We start from the raw sequence: 16,054 nt of genomic DNA on the forward strand, positions 1-16,054 counted from the left end.
TGTCTAATTAATTGAAATCATGAAACTTACTATATTTACCAGCAATTTATTAAAAGGCTCTATGAAATATGTGTAATTGCTTTCTCAAATTCAATTTTATTTTTACCAAATTCTGTTTTCCATTAATTTTCTGGATTCCATTTGAATGGTTTCATTAAATTTATTTGCATTTTTAATTATATTAGCAGCAGTACTAGTACTATCATTACATTAACTAATATAATCTTGTCACAGTTTCTTCAAGTTAAACCGAACTTTGATTTTGTATGTAGTAAACAAAACCATGTGTCTGCTCCATTCATTCATACAGAGAACACGCAGAACATGCAGGATTCATATTAAAATAGTATTTTTGCAGCCTAATATTCACAGACACTAGTTCATATCACGTTGATTTAAGCTTACTGACCTACTTTTGATTTTGCCCAAACATTGGCAAACGGAAACACATTCCGTGTTATACAGTAAATTCCATTTTTATGACTGGATTCCGTGATTCCATCTGCTCCATTTCTGAAGCTTGAAAGCATGCAACCAAGTTTGTTTCAAATTAGCATGCTCATTTTGCGCACATTTGTAAGAATTTTATCATTTTATGCACAGTTTCTGCAGCTCATCAGGGCCCCCTGCTGGTCTGGAGCCCTGGGAAAACACTTGGTAGGGCCGTGCGTTAATCCATCCATGCTTAAATTCAATCCATGCAGCTGACACAAATGCAGGGGGTGTTTGGCACACTTCTTTTACAGATAAAATTGCTCTAGGTTACACGCACCCCCCCATCTCTCTTTGTCTTCCTAACCTAATTTTTCCTGTCCGTATTGGTCTGCTGGGAATTACAGAGATATTGCATTGTGTTCATTAAAGGCAGCTTATCCTCTTAATTGAGACCAATGTTTGGGCAAAGCGCCATCCACCCATAACCCCATATTTAAAAAGAAGGTCAGATTCAGAGATTAGTGGTGAATGGTGACAAGCTTAGCGTTTTCTGTACTGCAGTTGTCATCATGTTTTGATATGTGAGTAAACCAAATAATATGGCCACATATACATTGTCAACCAATTTTGATTATTTGGCATATCAGATCTTGTCACAGGTCACTATTGCGGATTTGCTCTGGGTGGTTTCTGGTCTCTAATTTTGACGTTTTTCAGGCAAAATCCTTAAGGAAAGTAATAGCAAATAGAAGTCGAATACAAGTCAGTATGTCAGCACTTGAGCTCCACTTCTGCCGCACCTTAAATAAACCTCTCAGTGTGTTTCCATAAATTCTTTTACTGCTTGCTGCGCTTGTTCCTGAACGTTGTGCTATGTACTTGTGTGGTAACGCGGGTGTGGTGTTTATAAGTCTTCCAGAAGGGCTTGGTAGGGAAGCAAGCTTACCAAACACTTTCTCATTCCTCAGAGACACGCTGTTAATCAGGCATGGAGGACATGAGCATGTTTTTTGGCCAGCGCAGGGATTTAAACCTCAGCCAGGCTCACCTGTAGATCCTCGCGCACCTGCTGCTGGTAAACCGGTGCCTGAGGCAGCCTTTGCTCTCATCTCAAAGGAGTGCACTCAAATCCTCTCCCAGGAAAAGAAGATGAGAAAATAAAAGAACTATTCACATTGGTATGTCAGGGGCTTTGAAGATGAACTTGAAGAACATCCCTCAAAAGAACTTCCTCTTACTGTTTGGTTGTTCACTTTTAAAACGAGGCCTTGCGGTTTTCTTTCTGAAGTCAGTCCAAGTCAATTTTCAAAAGCCAATCCAGAACGCATGAGGGTGTTCTAGTCCGTTGTGTCAACATTGGTGTTTTTTAATGAATTAGCATCGATTTTCTTGTTGGAATGTGGTCTACAGAATGGTCTCGGAAAATTTGTCAACATATTGTAATTCATAACATCATCTTTGAAAATCCTGCATAAATATCGTGATTGTTTTCTTGTACCATGTGTCCTTCGTAAATAATAATAACGTTTTTCTTTTTTTGTCTATCATAAATTAGATAGCTATTTGTGGTTTGACAGAAACCTTTAAGGTGAACTAAATTCATACACTTTATGAAGAAAATGTAAGTTGTGTTTACCCATTCAAAAACTCTTGCAATGATGCTAGGGTTCTGTAGGCAGTTGCCAAAGCGTTGCCATGAGATTGCTAGAGTGTTCCAGATGGTCGCCTAAGCATTGCAAAGCAGTTACTATAATGTTCTCTCTAGTCACCAGAGGAGCCACCCGTCTGGGACACAATTTCGAGTGAGGAAGTTAGTTCAAGTTCGTTAACTGTTGATATCTTGCTATGTTTATAGCTCTGAATAATATTGTCCAGTTGAATGTCACAGACATTAAAAAAAACTCTATCGCCCCCTTAAGTACTGGAGCTAACGCCACAGAAATAACATACACGTATGCGTACGTATGTATGTAGATATTATTTGCAATAATCAAATATGTAAAAAATCACAGTAGACATTGTGCTAAAAAAAATATGCAGTTGATATTGAGTTCATGCAGGAAATTATTAAAGCCCATTTCCACTACAGAATAAAAAAAAAAATGTATCAAACAATTCTCAATTATATTCGCAATTCTAAGGTTTTATCTCACAATTCAGACCTTTTGATATGAACACACAATTTTGAGATATAATTTTGCATGGATTCTGAGTTTATATTTTGCAATTCAGACTTTTCTCAGATTTCTGAGTTTATATCTCAATTATATTTTTTCTGCCAAGAAATAAAAAATGAAAAAGTAAATTGCAGCATTATATCTCACAATTCTGATGTTTTTACTTGCAGTTGCGAGTTTTTATTTCACAATATTTATGCAGGATTTTATCTCGGACTCTTCTTCTCAGAATTGAGTTTACATTTCAAATTGTAAGATAAAAATTTGCAATTAACTTTTTATTTTTTCTCACAATTCTGAATTTTTTCACGCAATTATACATTTTTATCTCATAATTCGTATTTTTTTTTCTCAGAACTGCTTCGCCTGGCTGGGATGCAATTGAAGGAGGTTTTGACCCCCCGGAACGCGATTTTGATAGCCATTTTCCCCTGGAATGAGATTGAGCTAGTTTTGAGTACCAGTTGGGCTGGTTTTGTTACGCCCTAAACATTCTTTCTGTACTAGCTACATTTTTCAATATTTCTGTTTTAGCACTATAATGGAAAGTAGCGTAAATAAATGTCAACATTTACTGCCAGTTTTCTTTTCAAGTCATCTACTTTTCACAGAGCAAGTTTGAAAAAATCTTGCTAAGCAAGTCAGCTAAAGCTATGTTATTAGCAACTTGAATAACAACACATCTGGTTTAATAGCACAGACAGAAATGCTTGTAAGTAGCCACTGTGCATTTTCCCAGTGCTTTGTTCAAAAGACCTTCATTATTTGTAATGATGTGTTCAAAAGTTGATACCCTGATGTATTTTGCAGCATGTAAGCGAATATCAGAGAGGCATGCAAGGGAGAAGAATGGAAAAAGAGCACTCAGCACTACACCGCATGGAGCATTTCTTTGATTAAATAGTCACAGGCCCTGAAGGGATTGCACCAGTTGGGTTGAAAGCTACCTGCTAACAGTTTAACTTGAAGGGATTTGCTTCATCTGACACCACTCAAGGTTTCTCCACCGTCTCGGCCTGTTTGTCATCCTGCTCGACTATTTGTCTAGCTGTCCATCTCTAACAATTAGGCTGTCTGAGGAAACCCTTGATTTTTTCAGGACAGATGGAGGCGGCTGACAGGTGATTCTCTGTCGAGCTTTGATTCAGGATCTTGTTCCGTTGGCAGCCTGTCGATTTCAATCCAACACACGGACACGGCAGCACAAGGAAGCTTGAACAATGTTTATTCGGAACAGAAAAGAGATAATTCCTCAGGATTTATTTTTAGCTTATTCAAAATATTGCCTTGGCGAGCGTCCTGCATTCATAAAGATATGCATCATCTCTTGATCTGCCTAGAATTAGGGGAGATTCAGTTTGCACATGCACACACAAGATCCGTCTGTGTTAGTCTCTCTCTTGCTGCATTCAGAATGGCTAGCATACTGCTTACTAAGCAGTATGCACTGTATACATTATTGAAAACTGTGTGTGGAAAAAGTAAGCGTTATGATGTAATAAACCTTTCAAACAGCAGTACACTACATTTCTTGTCACATTACCTTATTGTGCATGTTTAATTTAACAAGTTATCATAAATTTAGCATATTTAATTTAATTTTGCGTAAAAATGTCATAAGGACCTAAACAAACTCTACTGAGTATGCGTTACTAGTTACAATGTGATTTTACCAATGCTGTATTTCAAAATGTATCATTCCAAACGTTTGCACTAGGAGCATAGTAATCTTTGAAGAAGCTTTTGCAAGTTAGTTCAAGTTTGTTTAGAGCTCTGAATAATCATTTCCAGTGTAATGGCACAGACATCTAAAATAAAATAAAAAACTATCGCACACCTTAAGTACTGGAGCTAACGACACGGAAATAACATAAATTATGTACAAGACTGCATTTGTTGCATTCACATATGAATACTTTGTAGAATTTGTTCGCAATAATCAAAGATGAAAAAATTCACAGTAGACATTGTGCTAAAAATATGCTGTGCTCATGCAGGAATGCCCGACTTTTTATAAAAAAAAATTCTCAATTATATTCACAATTCTGGGATTTTATTTCAGACTTCTGACAATTTTCTCACAATTAATAAACACAGAATTTTGAGACATAAACTCAGAATTGTGAGATAGAATTCTGACTTTTTTTGCATGGATTCTAACTTTGTATCTCGGAATTCAGATTTTTTTTCCCCTCAGATTTCCGAGTTTACGTCTTACAATTCTGTTTTTTGTTTCCACCAAAAAATAAAAAAGGAAATTGCAACATTTTATCTCACAATTCAGATGTTTTTTTGGGGGGGTTTTCCTCACAGTTGCGAGGAATTTTACAATCTTACAATTCGGACTTTTCTTCTCAGAATTTATAGAGTTTATATTTCGAATTGTAAGATAAAAATTAGAATTTTTTTTTTTTTATCTTTCTTTTCTTTTCTTTTTTTCTTGAAAATTTATATTTCAAACTGTAAGATAGAAAGCTGCAGTTTTTTTCCTAATCCTGAGAAAGAAACAAGGTTCCATAGGAACTGCATTGCATTGTGAGATACAGTAATTCATCCAGTGTGCTTTGGTTGTTTTTTCTCTTATTTTCTCACCCTTTCTCACTGTCGCTTTTCATATGTGTTTAGATAATGTGCAAAATGAGATCCCAGATGTAATATAAGTATGCATATACACATTTGGGTGTGCGGGTACATTGTCGCACAGATTCTTCCTTTGTGTGCCAGAGTGGGAAGAAAAGCTTCATCTGTCTTGTGTCTCGCGGTCCCTCGTCAGTATGCATTGATATGCAGGCCACACGCCCGTGCTGATCACGGACTGCAATGAAGGGCCTGGGATGCGATGCGTAATGACACTGAAGGCTCTTTAACACCACAATATGCAGAGCAACACGTGGAATATGATCTTGGGATGTCGCCGCTTGTTGACATACGAGGCTACACATTTCAGAACAGGCTCATTACATGTGTGCATGTGATTTAATCCGGCTGAGCATGTTTAAAACCCGGCTTACTTGTTTGTACTTTTATATTATTATTAAAATGTTGTCATTTTTATCTATCTATCTATCTATGCACACACATTCACCCATGTTATTTCAGTATAATTTACACAGTATTATAGCATTTATTAATATTTTGAATTAGATTTTTTTATATTTTCAGTTTTCATTTTAATTTTAGTTATGTACTTTTGTCAGTTTTTAAAAATATTTCTATTCAGCTTTATTTTTATTTTTAGAATTTTATTTAAGTGTTTCACCTAATATTTATATTTTAATTTATTTCAATTAACAAAAGGCTAAGTTGACAATAACAACTAACACACACACGCTAAAAACGTCTGATGTATTGTCAGTAATTAGAAGTATTAAATAAAAACTTTTGCAAATAATTTGAGCGCTCCTGTATGTCTTTTTACCGCACTTCTATTTTTATAAATAAAATATTGCACACAAAAACTAAACCGCAGATACACAGGAGATCTGACTGAACGACTCTTAGGTTGACCATAAAATGGCGAATGTGAGTATTTTAGCCCCTCAGCTACAGTCTTACAACAGTGAATGCATAAAATTGTGCTTCTCTATTATTTTTCACTCTCGCTGCAGTCAGGCAGCATAAAAAATGCATGGCAGCGATAGCATCTCTCGCTCTAGTTCCCTAAGCCGTGACCCAAGACAGGCTTAACCGGGAAAGTTGTTTGCTAAATGTCAACCGGGTCCAAGAAGGTCTTGCTCTCTCCTGAGGACCTCACTGGCCCAGTGCACTGTGTTCAGTGACGCTCAGGGGAAGCTATTTTGAAACCTTAGCTTGTTAAGCTACAAGCTAAAGCTACTCATCGTTCAGCTACCCTTTAGTAAACACAGTTTAGCTACACTACTACAAGCTACTAACACAAAACAGCTAACAACACTAAAGAGAGAGAGATATTATAGCTTATCTGGCACAAAAACAGTAAGAATTTCAAATAGATAAACAGCAGATTGTCAGTTAATATTGTTGTTTTGTAAGGACATTGTAATTTTTTTGTTATATTTCATATGAGTCACTCACAAATTACAGACCTTTTCAGAACACTGTATGAGATCCATCTGTCTTTATTTATGCTTTTTGTGGAAGTATGGCATCATGTTTCACCTTTTCTGGCATCAAGTTTAAAATTATATGGAGCTTGAAATATGATGTTATTGGAGTAATTGGCATCTTTGTTGCCATAACTAGGTTAAAAGCTCTACTTAAATCGTATTATCTTTCCATTCCATCTGCAGGCGAGCATCTCCGCATCTGCCCACAAGGTTACACCTGCTGCACCAGTGCCATGGAGGAAACGCTGTCGAACCTGAGCCGACGGGAATTTGAAGGACTGGTTAGGGAAGCGGGACGTTCCATTCAAGCCTCGCTAAATGCCCAGTACAGGACCTTCGACAGTGAGTCCAAAACTCAAATGCTCTCATTCTTGCAGTAGGTTGCGTTTTGATGTACTGTATTATGTCTCACACAACTAACTAACACAACTGTTCAGTTTTTCCACTGTAATGTTAGCAAGATGATTTTCGAATAACCCAAACGTTTAAGTTGTCATTTTTCCACCCAAAGTGTGAAGGTGAAAAAGAACAGAGTAGCAACTGCAGAAACTCGCAGAGGAAATGAGATTTAGAGGTTTTACAGTGTACCGTCACAGACAGCTGTCTTATCCAGAGCGGTAGTTTATGAAACTTCATCTGCTTTTAGTTAACATTTTTTACCCTTCTGTGGATTTAACGGCATCAGGGTTAATGAATGTGTAGGGTTAAAGAGTTGCAGCACTTTGAAGCCCAAACTCTCTCCTGGTTTGTGTCATTGTGAGCTTAGATAAAAGGAAAACTCTAAAGCTCATATGCTTTCACACTGAGTGGTCCTCACAGGGCAATTACAGTGGGTTTTTATGGCCTTTGCTGCAGTGCGTGATAAACTGTACTGACGCACAATAATGATAAGAGATTTTGATGCAGTTGTTCAATTTACTGACCCTAATCAGACATTTTCTGGAAGCCACTGAATAAGAATTCAGTCAGTTACACGTGTGTGTGTGTGTGTGTATACAGTATATGTGTGTATATATATATATATTTGTGTGTGTGTTTATTTATATAAAATATTGTTAACACTTTACAATAAGGTTCATTAGTTAACATTAGTTAACAACATTCGCAAACATGAACTAAGAATGAACAATACTTCTCAGAACATTAGTTAATGCACTGTAAACTAACATGAATAAACAAAGAACAACTGTATTTTCATTAACTAACATTAACAAAGATTAATAAAGAGTGTAATAAATGCATTGTGCATTGTTTGTTCATGTTAGTTAATACATTAACTAATGTTAACAAATGACACCTGAATGTTGAACATACAGTATACATACAGTTTGTTGCATCTTCCCCTAACAGGCAAAACATGAGGTATCACTTATTATTTATATTTTATATTATCTGTGTAGAAATATGAAAAATATAAAATAATATTATTAAAACTGCAATGTAAACAAATTTTCCAAAAAGAAATGCGGTTTGTAAGTTCCATTAAAAGCAACGTAAAAAATTCTGTAGTCAGGGTTAGAGTTGGGGGTAATCAGATTACTTTTTTCAAGTAACTAGTAAAGTAACACATTACTTTTTAATTTACAAGAAAATATCTGAGTTACTTTTTCAAACAAGTAATGCCAGTTACTTTATTGACAGACATCTCTCCTGTCACCATGTCGAGAGAAATCGTAGAGAGGTGTTGTGTGCGATGTGCAAAAATAATGCTTACTGTAGTTCTAGATCAAATGGCAACATGCATTAATTTATCTCACTCACATAAAAACAGATTCAGTATTCCTCAAAATGATGCAAACCTGCAATAATTAAATGTTAAATAACGCAAATATCCTTTATGCATTTATAAGCCAATGTTTTTGCTGCTGACTTTCGTTGATCCAATTCAACCATACTAATAAGCCAGATAAATTAACATTTGTGCTTAATTTTTTTTATTGCTGAAGAGTGTTGAAGCGTTGAAGCCCTGCCCAGATTTAAAAAGTAATACAAGTAACTCAAAAGTAATGTAATTACTTTCCATAAAAAGTAACTAAGCGTTGGCGCCAATAGCCTCGTGGTTAGTGCGTCGACATACAGCGCAACTGCGCTCACAGCGACCCGAGTTTGATTCCTGTCTCTAGGTCCTTTGCCGATCCCGCTCTCTATCTACTGTCCTATCTATAAAAAAAATGCATAAAAGTCCCATAAAAATATCTAAAAAAAAAGAGTCAAATAATTAGTTACTTTTTAGGGAGTAACGCAATAATTGTAATGCATTACTTTTAAAAGTAACTTTCCCCAACAGAGGGTACTTCAATGTTGTTCTGAATTCTGCAACTACACTGGCAAATAGTAGTCAGTGGATGCAATTATATGTGTTTTCTTTATTACTTTCACACTGTGATGTGACTTCCTTTTTTATCCATCCAGCATATTTCCTGGAACTCCTAAATGGCTCTGAGCGGTGGTTGGAGGAGGCCTTTTTGGCCGCTTTGGGGGATCTGTACCGACCCAATGCGGGAGTGTTTCGTGACCTTTATGCCGACCTGCGTCGATATTACAGCGGTGCCTCCCTGAACCTTGAGGAGGTCTTGGATGAGTTCTGGATGAGGCTCCTGGAGCGTCTTTTGAAGGCGTCTGACCCCGAGACTGCCTCCCTGCTCTCTGACGACTTCCTGGAGTGTGCCTCCAAGCAGACTGAAACCCTGCGTCCTTTTGGAGATGCTCCACGGGAACTGAAGTTCAAGCTGGTGCGGGCATTCATCGCTGCTCGGGCATTCGTCCAGGGCCTTAATGTGGCTGGAGAGATTGTACGGAAGGTGTCTCAGGTACAGTGGATTAGTTTTCTTTTTTATGATGGGTGTGATGTAGTGGTTAAGGCTCAGGGCTGCTAAGGGAAGGTAGCTGGTTTGTTCACCACAAGAAACATGCCGCGTGCCAAGACCGTATCACCCTTGAGCAAGGCAATTAATCCCAGGGTGCTCAAGGGTGACTGGTAGCATTCGTGCATGAAAGTTAAAAACAAGCATTCTACTAAATAAGTTATAAATAAAACCCCTAGAGTGTACACTTGGTAAGACCACCTTTGGCAATATTTTCAGTCCATACCAGCATTGAGGCCTTGATGCTCAATGGTGCTCAACTGAACTGAGGTCTCATTTTCTTGATTTTAAGACTCACCATGTGTCTTTTACATCTTTGTCTTGTTATCCTCAATGTTAATCCTCAATGTTCTTGCAGATCATAGCATATTTAGCTCCAGAAATTCTACTAACATTGATATTTCCAAATGAGTATTCCAGTGTGAGTTCCTGGGTTATATTTTGCACCAAACATAGCGCTTCACATCAAAGTCTTAAAGTTCCGTTAAGGTTTCATCAGACCAAGGATTCTCCTCCAAGTCATTGAGTCACTGACATGCCTTTTAGGCAAATACCAGCCAAGTGATAAAGACTACCTTCTTCCCCCTTCTTTACAAGCCAGATTTATGAAATGTTTTTGCTTTTGAAGTGCTATTGTTGCCCCACGACAGTTTCTCCCATCTATGTCATGTGGAACTGTAACTCTTTAGCATTGCCAACATCATCTTGCCCAGACAACCAGTTCTGGCAAAACTTCAATTCTTTGCAGATGCGCAGTTGGTCCATATTTTCTCACCTTTGTAATGACAACCCTCACAGTGCTTCAAGGTGTATTTTGTACGAATTATATCTTTGCCCTGACTGGTATTTTTCAAGAATCTTGCGTTAGATCTCCTTATAATGATCCTTGGGTTCCGCTGTAGGGTGTTGCCTTGGAAATGAAGTGTGTATTCTCCTAGACACAGGTGTATTTGACATTAGAGTCATACGGTGATGGGAAAAACTCTTCAATGCATCAATGAATGAATTGTTCCATGGTGTAATACTGTGCAATTGAGAGAGCCCAAGGACACCAAAGACTTTTATATGTGGCTTAAATAAAACCATGCATATCCTTTAATGCCATACTCTTTGTAGGTGGTCTGGTTGCACTGAAAGGAAGCAGTTACAGTACCTGCCCTAGTTGCCTAGAAAGTCAATCAACAGAAACTCCCAAATTCATCAATACTGGATCCATGACATAAAGACAAATGACTACACGGCAGCATTCTCAAAGATGTTTGCCCCAAACCCACACAAGGAAAATTAGTCCAAGTCCTTAGTGGCTACCCTACCATTCCTTAGAACTCCCTGCTGCTTTGACAAATGAAAGTAGGGCACAATGGTACCTCTCCATTCTTTAAGGGATTTCTTACAGAATTGGATTCAGTCTCCTGGTGCCAAACTCTCGGGAGATTCCTGCTAAGCAGACCTAAATTCTTGCTGATTTTGGGAATATATCAGTTTGGAATATTGCGCGTCTTGTTTAAGTGGTTTTATGTTAACATATGTAAAAGCTGAATCCACTGTATGGCACATTGCGAGGGATTAGCATTAAACATGAATGCATTTAGTAGCTGTTTGCATTCGTAGCATAAGCAGCAGGTTCACGTACGGTCGCAGTAAAACGATTAAACTGAAGTTGCCTTTGGCTAATGCATGATTACTCTACCTTCCAAACTTACCTTTCCCAAAAGACTTTAAAGTTACTTCAAAGTTTTTCTTATATAACAGATGACCTGAATCCACATGCAGATAACATGCTTAGCTGGAGACAATAAATAAAATCAAACTAGCTTCATCAACATCCATGGAAAATGATAACAAACTTGTTCAGCTGACGCTAAAAGGACTTGCAGTGCTTTTATTACAGGAACAGTTCTTCCGAAGCGATGCTGTGTTAATTGCTTTGCTCACAATAGTGTTAACTCATGGATAAATGCCTAATGGTCACTTTTCCCACAGGTTCCTTTGAGCCTGGAGTGTAATCGTGCCATTATGAAACTGGTGTACTGCCCTCATTGCCGAGGTCTGGGATCAGTCAAGCCTTGCATCAATTACTGCAAGAATGTCATGAAGGGCTGCCTGGCTAATCAGGCTGACTTGGACACTGAGTGGCAGAGCCTTATAGGTAAAGCAGAGATATTAGCCCTCAAACTCTTACTCTTTTGTTGGTTGCTTGATTTCTGTTTTTGTTGCATCCCACTGGGTAGTGCTGTCACTTTGCTAAATATTTCGGTTTCAGACATGAAGCTTACTTGACACTGATCATTTATTCACACGCTCTATTTTCCTCAATCAGAAACCATGCTACAGGTGGCCTCCAGTTTTGGTGCCGAGCCCAGTATGGACACGGTGATCTATTCAATTCCTGTGAGAATCTCAGAGGCTGTTCTCACCATGCAGGAGAACATGGAGATCTATACCAGCAAGGTTAGGACATTGAAATTAAGCATCTATTTTAAACTTGCACGAGTGGGTTGGATTCAGATGTGAGGTGTCAGTTTAAACAGTTTAAAGATTTATTGATCACATAAGGACCGTTTATCCAACTATACACAACTAAGTTTGTGTTGTGTTTCAGGTTTTCAAGGCCTGTGGGGACCGTGGTGAGGAAGGAACACCAAGTTCAATATCTGAGGAGCCGAAAAAGAAAGCAAGCACAGTTACTGCCCTGGAATACAAACCCATCCCAAAATCTGCAGCCAGACTGGAGGTGCAGGTGTGTGCATGTGTGGCAGTGTCCACTTTGGGCCAACTTTTCTGAGTTTTATACAATGTTACTGAAGTGTGTGTGCAATTCCCAGGTCACAGACGTGTCCAGTAAACTGAAGGAAATGCAGTTTTACTGGATCCAACTCCCCTCGGCCCTGTGCAGTGGTAAAACGGCATCTTCAACCAACGGTGACAAATGTTGGAATGGCATCACCAAAGCAAGGTATTACATCTTTAGGGCAAATCAATTCTAAGATGAAAGGTGTCCATTTAGCTGGTCAGCATGTGTAATTTGTGGTAAATGTTTATGTAATAAATTTACGCACTTTTCAAAGCTAAATAGATGTGCAAGGTTTTTGATGGATGACTTTTGGGATGAACACACATTAATTTATAGATCGTTACTCATGGTTAGTGCTGGCAGACTTCTGAAAACTGCATCCGTCCCTCTTTTTGCAGCCAAAGTCATTAAATTGATTGTTTAGGTATCACTGCCACAGACCTGAACTCCCATTGCCCAAAGTCATCATTAGTGATTAATCACTGGATGAGGTTTATCTTCATTTATGTGAGAATATTTAAGTAAGTACAGCCAAGAAAACTTTATTTTTAGTCATCATCATTAATACCTATTAGCTTTATATAATCAAACTAGCAATCTCATGGGGTAATTAATGCATACTGGTATGGGATTAGTGGTGTTTGCTAACGCAAGCATCCTTAATACTATTGCTTATAATTATGGTCCATATACAGACAACGAATAAAAACCCTACAGACATTTAAGGAGGGACTTGGACCAAATCTAAAGACTACTTGGCGACATGGAGCTAAAACACCCTAGCAACCACATAGCAAACCACTCAGAATGCCATCACAATATACTAACTGCTAAAACCACTGCATTGCAACCACCTATACCTAGACCTATACCCTAGCAACCACATAGCAATGCATTAAAAACCAATCAAACTCTTTTGCAACATGCTAAAAACCAATCACAGCACCTTAGAAATGTGCTAAAAACCACAAGTTTTGCATAGCATGACTCTCTATAATCGAGTTTGTATTACTGATGTACAAGCCTGGGTTTTATTCCAGCGTAAGTTCATTAATTGTGAAAAATGCAATACAAGAGCTATTGTGCTACAAAATGTGCGTGATTGAAATGGTTCTGGAAAATTGATTTTTCTGCAGTTACCTGCCAGATGTCATGGGTGACGGGCTGGCCAATCAGATTAATAACCCAGAGGTGGAGATCGACATCACCAAGCCTGACAGGACTATACGTCAACAGATCATGCTGCTGAAGATCATGTCAAACCGCCTGAAAAACGCCCTCGATGGCAATGATGTAGATTTCCAAGATACAAGTAAGATGCTAAAGAGCTAACTAAAAGACATGATCATACAATAGGCTTCATGAATCAAGAACAAATTTGTGTATATCATTCAGCATCAATCAGAATTGAGTCAATTCACTAGTTAATTTTGTTTTACTACTGTTACATGAATCAAGCTCAATGATGCGAAATTTAGCACCATTCTAGGGCTGGATGGTTTTGCCTGTGTTATGCTGCAATTTCATGTAAATTAGATACTGCATGGCAACCATTACTTCTGTGACCTTTTTTGCACCAAAGTAATCATCATGTTTTTTCAATAATGTGTCTCTAGGTGATGATTTCAGTGGCTCAGGAAGCGGCATGTGTGCGGACCACCTCTGTGTCCGAGGTAGACCTCCGGTTTTTGGTCCGAAAACAGACAGGCCCAAACTCTACGCCCATGGCCCTGAAAACAAAAGAGTCAAAGGATCCGGGAACCAGATTCAGCCTTCTGTCATCTTACTGGTTCTGTTACTCGCGACTCTACTGCTGAGACGATAATGGAGATGCTAAATCGAACTTTGGGATCTGGGTCAGGAAATTTGGGATAGGACAAGGAATGTTTCAAAAGAAAAAGAATAGAGAAAAATGAGAAAAGGTGAGCTTAAATGTTGCCAAAAGATAAAAAAAGAAACCTTTTGAGTGAATGGACATTTTAATTCCTCTGGAATATGACATGAGAATAGGCGGAAAAGGAATTTTGTTTATGTGTATTTTTATGTTTTGTAATATATGTCAGATTTAAAATGCTGACTTGTTACATCAATTTACATCTTGCTTTTTTACCTTTGAATGTAAAAAGATGAACTGGATGGGAACAATTCTGGTTTAGATTTACAATACGAGATTCTCAGCCACCTAAACGACTTAGTTATTTGCTCTTAAAGTTACACAGTCACCAAGTCACCTCGTGTTTCATTTCACCATGCTTGAGTTACGCAAGTTTGTCTTTGCACAACTGTTCTTTTTGTCTTAAATATTTCACAGACAGACATAATTACAAAACACTACATAAGTCTGATCCCTTTTAGATTACAAAATGTATGAACTATGGCATGGACATGAATTGAAATACGAAATTGCTGATTATCTGAGGAATTATGTAATGGTGTTTTTCTTTTTCTTTTTTTACTGTGATTCATTGGTTTAGTCTGCAATTACTTTGTATGATAGCAAGCTGCAATAATGGATGAATTTCACAAAAAAGGGTTAGAAAATGTCAATTTTTTCACACCAACATCAAAAGAAAAAAGCAATTATTTTGCTGTTTTTTTTTTTTTTTTTTTCGTTTGTTTCGTTCAGCATCACGTTTCAGGGCGTGGAAATGTCACCACAATAACAGTAAACTCTCTGATGTATTTGAAAGATTCTATGCCGCAAACTTTAAATATTTCACATACTTTTGAAAATCCAGCATTTTTTTTCAAGTGTTTGTCGTTACAGTTGTAAACACGACAGCTTTCTTCTTTCGTGAGGGGGTTTGGTGTCACGGCATCTTTGTTTCCAGGTGGAACGTTAAAGAATGCAACACACACATTTCCCGGAATTCCTGTATAATTCAACCAATCCGACGACGACTTCAAACTCCACTTTTGTGTGCCATATGTATCAGACGTTTAGCCGGCGTTCTGTGGACGTCTGAGGCTGAGACTAGGGGTTACGTTTCATGGATTTAATTTAGATTTTGGGCAGAAGCATCATGAGGCAAATCATTTATTTTACATATAATACACATGAATCCATCATGGTATTTTATAATAATAATAAAAATTATTATTATTATTATTATTTCATTTATACTGTTTTTTAATATTGTGTCCAAATAGGGTGCTTTTCATTAAAATGAGAATTTTTAAATTTACATTAATGAAAATTTCATGAGAACTTTGCACATTAGAATACAAAAAAAAAAAAAACACTTAAGCCCCCCAAAATAGGCTTTATTTTTAATGCAAAATATTTTTTCTCTGATGTTGGTGTGAAAAATGACCCGGACATGAGATTCTCTTTTCTTGAAATGTAAACGTAGAATAATAAGCGTCCAAAGGACACGAATGCACAAAATATTTGCTTCACCCACCCCGATGCAAACCCTTAACTTGCATTTGGAAACTCATGGCTGTGTTATTGCTCAGAGGAGTGCAAATTCATATTCGTAATGTCACTTCTGGAGTACTTTCAGCACCGATGACAAGTTAAATAGAAGCATGTGTCAGCCTTGAATGATATGATTTGCCTTGAATGGAATTTCATTATAGCCAAAGCCAATGGGAAGCAGTCATTTACAGAATGTACTTTTAAAATAAAAACTGTCACTTTTAATAAAAGCTCATAAGGCATAACGACAATTTACGATTTTGATTCCAGAGCAATGT

General features: G+C 37.5%; 1 protein-coding gene across 8 annotated transcripts in view; it reads left to right on the forward strand.

Annotated features, from left to right (window-relative positions):
• Nucleotides 1-14,937, forward strand: part of gpc1a (glypican 1a) — a 90,073-nt gene extending 75,136 nt beyond the window's left edge. For 4 of the 8 annotated variants that reach the window (XM_058760404.1, XM_058760405.1, XM_058760403.1 and 1 more), the window contains exons 8-15: nucleotides 6,881-7,039; nucleotides 9,110-9,507; nucleotides 11,545-11,710; nucleotides 11,882-12,012; nucleotides 12,164-12,301; nucleotides 12,387-12,517; nucleotides 13,492-13,667; nucleotides 13,972-14,184. In XM_058760404.1, coding sequence (XP_058616387.1) covers nucleotides 6,881-7,039; nucleotides 9,110-9,507; nucleotides 11,545-11,710; nucleotides 11,882-12,012; nucleotides 12,164-12,301; nucleotides 12,387-12,517; nucleotides 13,492-13,667; nucleotides 13,972-14,180 — 1,508 coding nt within the window. In that variant the 3' untranslated portion in view covers nucleotides 14,181-14,184. Of the gene's footprint in view, nucleotides 1-6,880; nucleotides 7,040-9,109; nucleotides 9,508-11,544; nucleotides 11,711-11,881; nucleotides 12,013-12,163; nucleotides 12,302-12,386; nucleotides 12,518-13,491; nucleotides 13,668-13,971 lie in introns of all 8 variants that reach the window. The other 4 variants (XM_058760401.1, XM_058760399.1, XM_058760400.1 and 1 more) reach the window with 3 other exon arrangements.
• Nucleotides 14,938-16,054: the final 1,117 nt, after the last annotated feature.

The sequence above is a fragment of the Onychostoma macrolepis genome, chromosome 22 (assembly GCF_012432095.1).
Source record: "Onychostoma macrolepis isolate SWU-2019 chromosome 22, ASM1243209v1, whole genome shotgun sequence".
Taxonomy (NCBI): domain Eukaryota; kingdom Metazoa; phylum Chordata; class Actinopteri; order Cypriniformes; family Cyprinidae; genus Onychostoma; species Onychostoma macrolepis.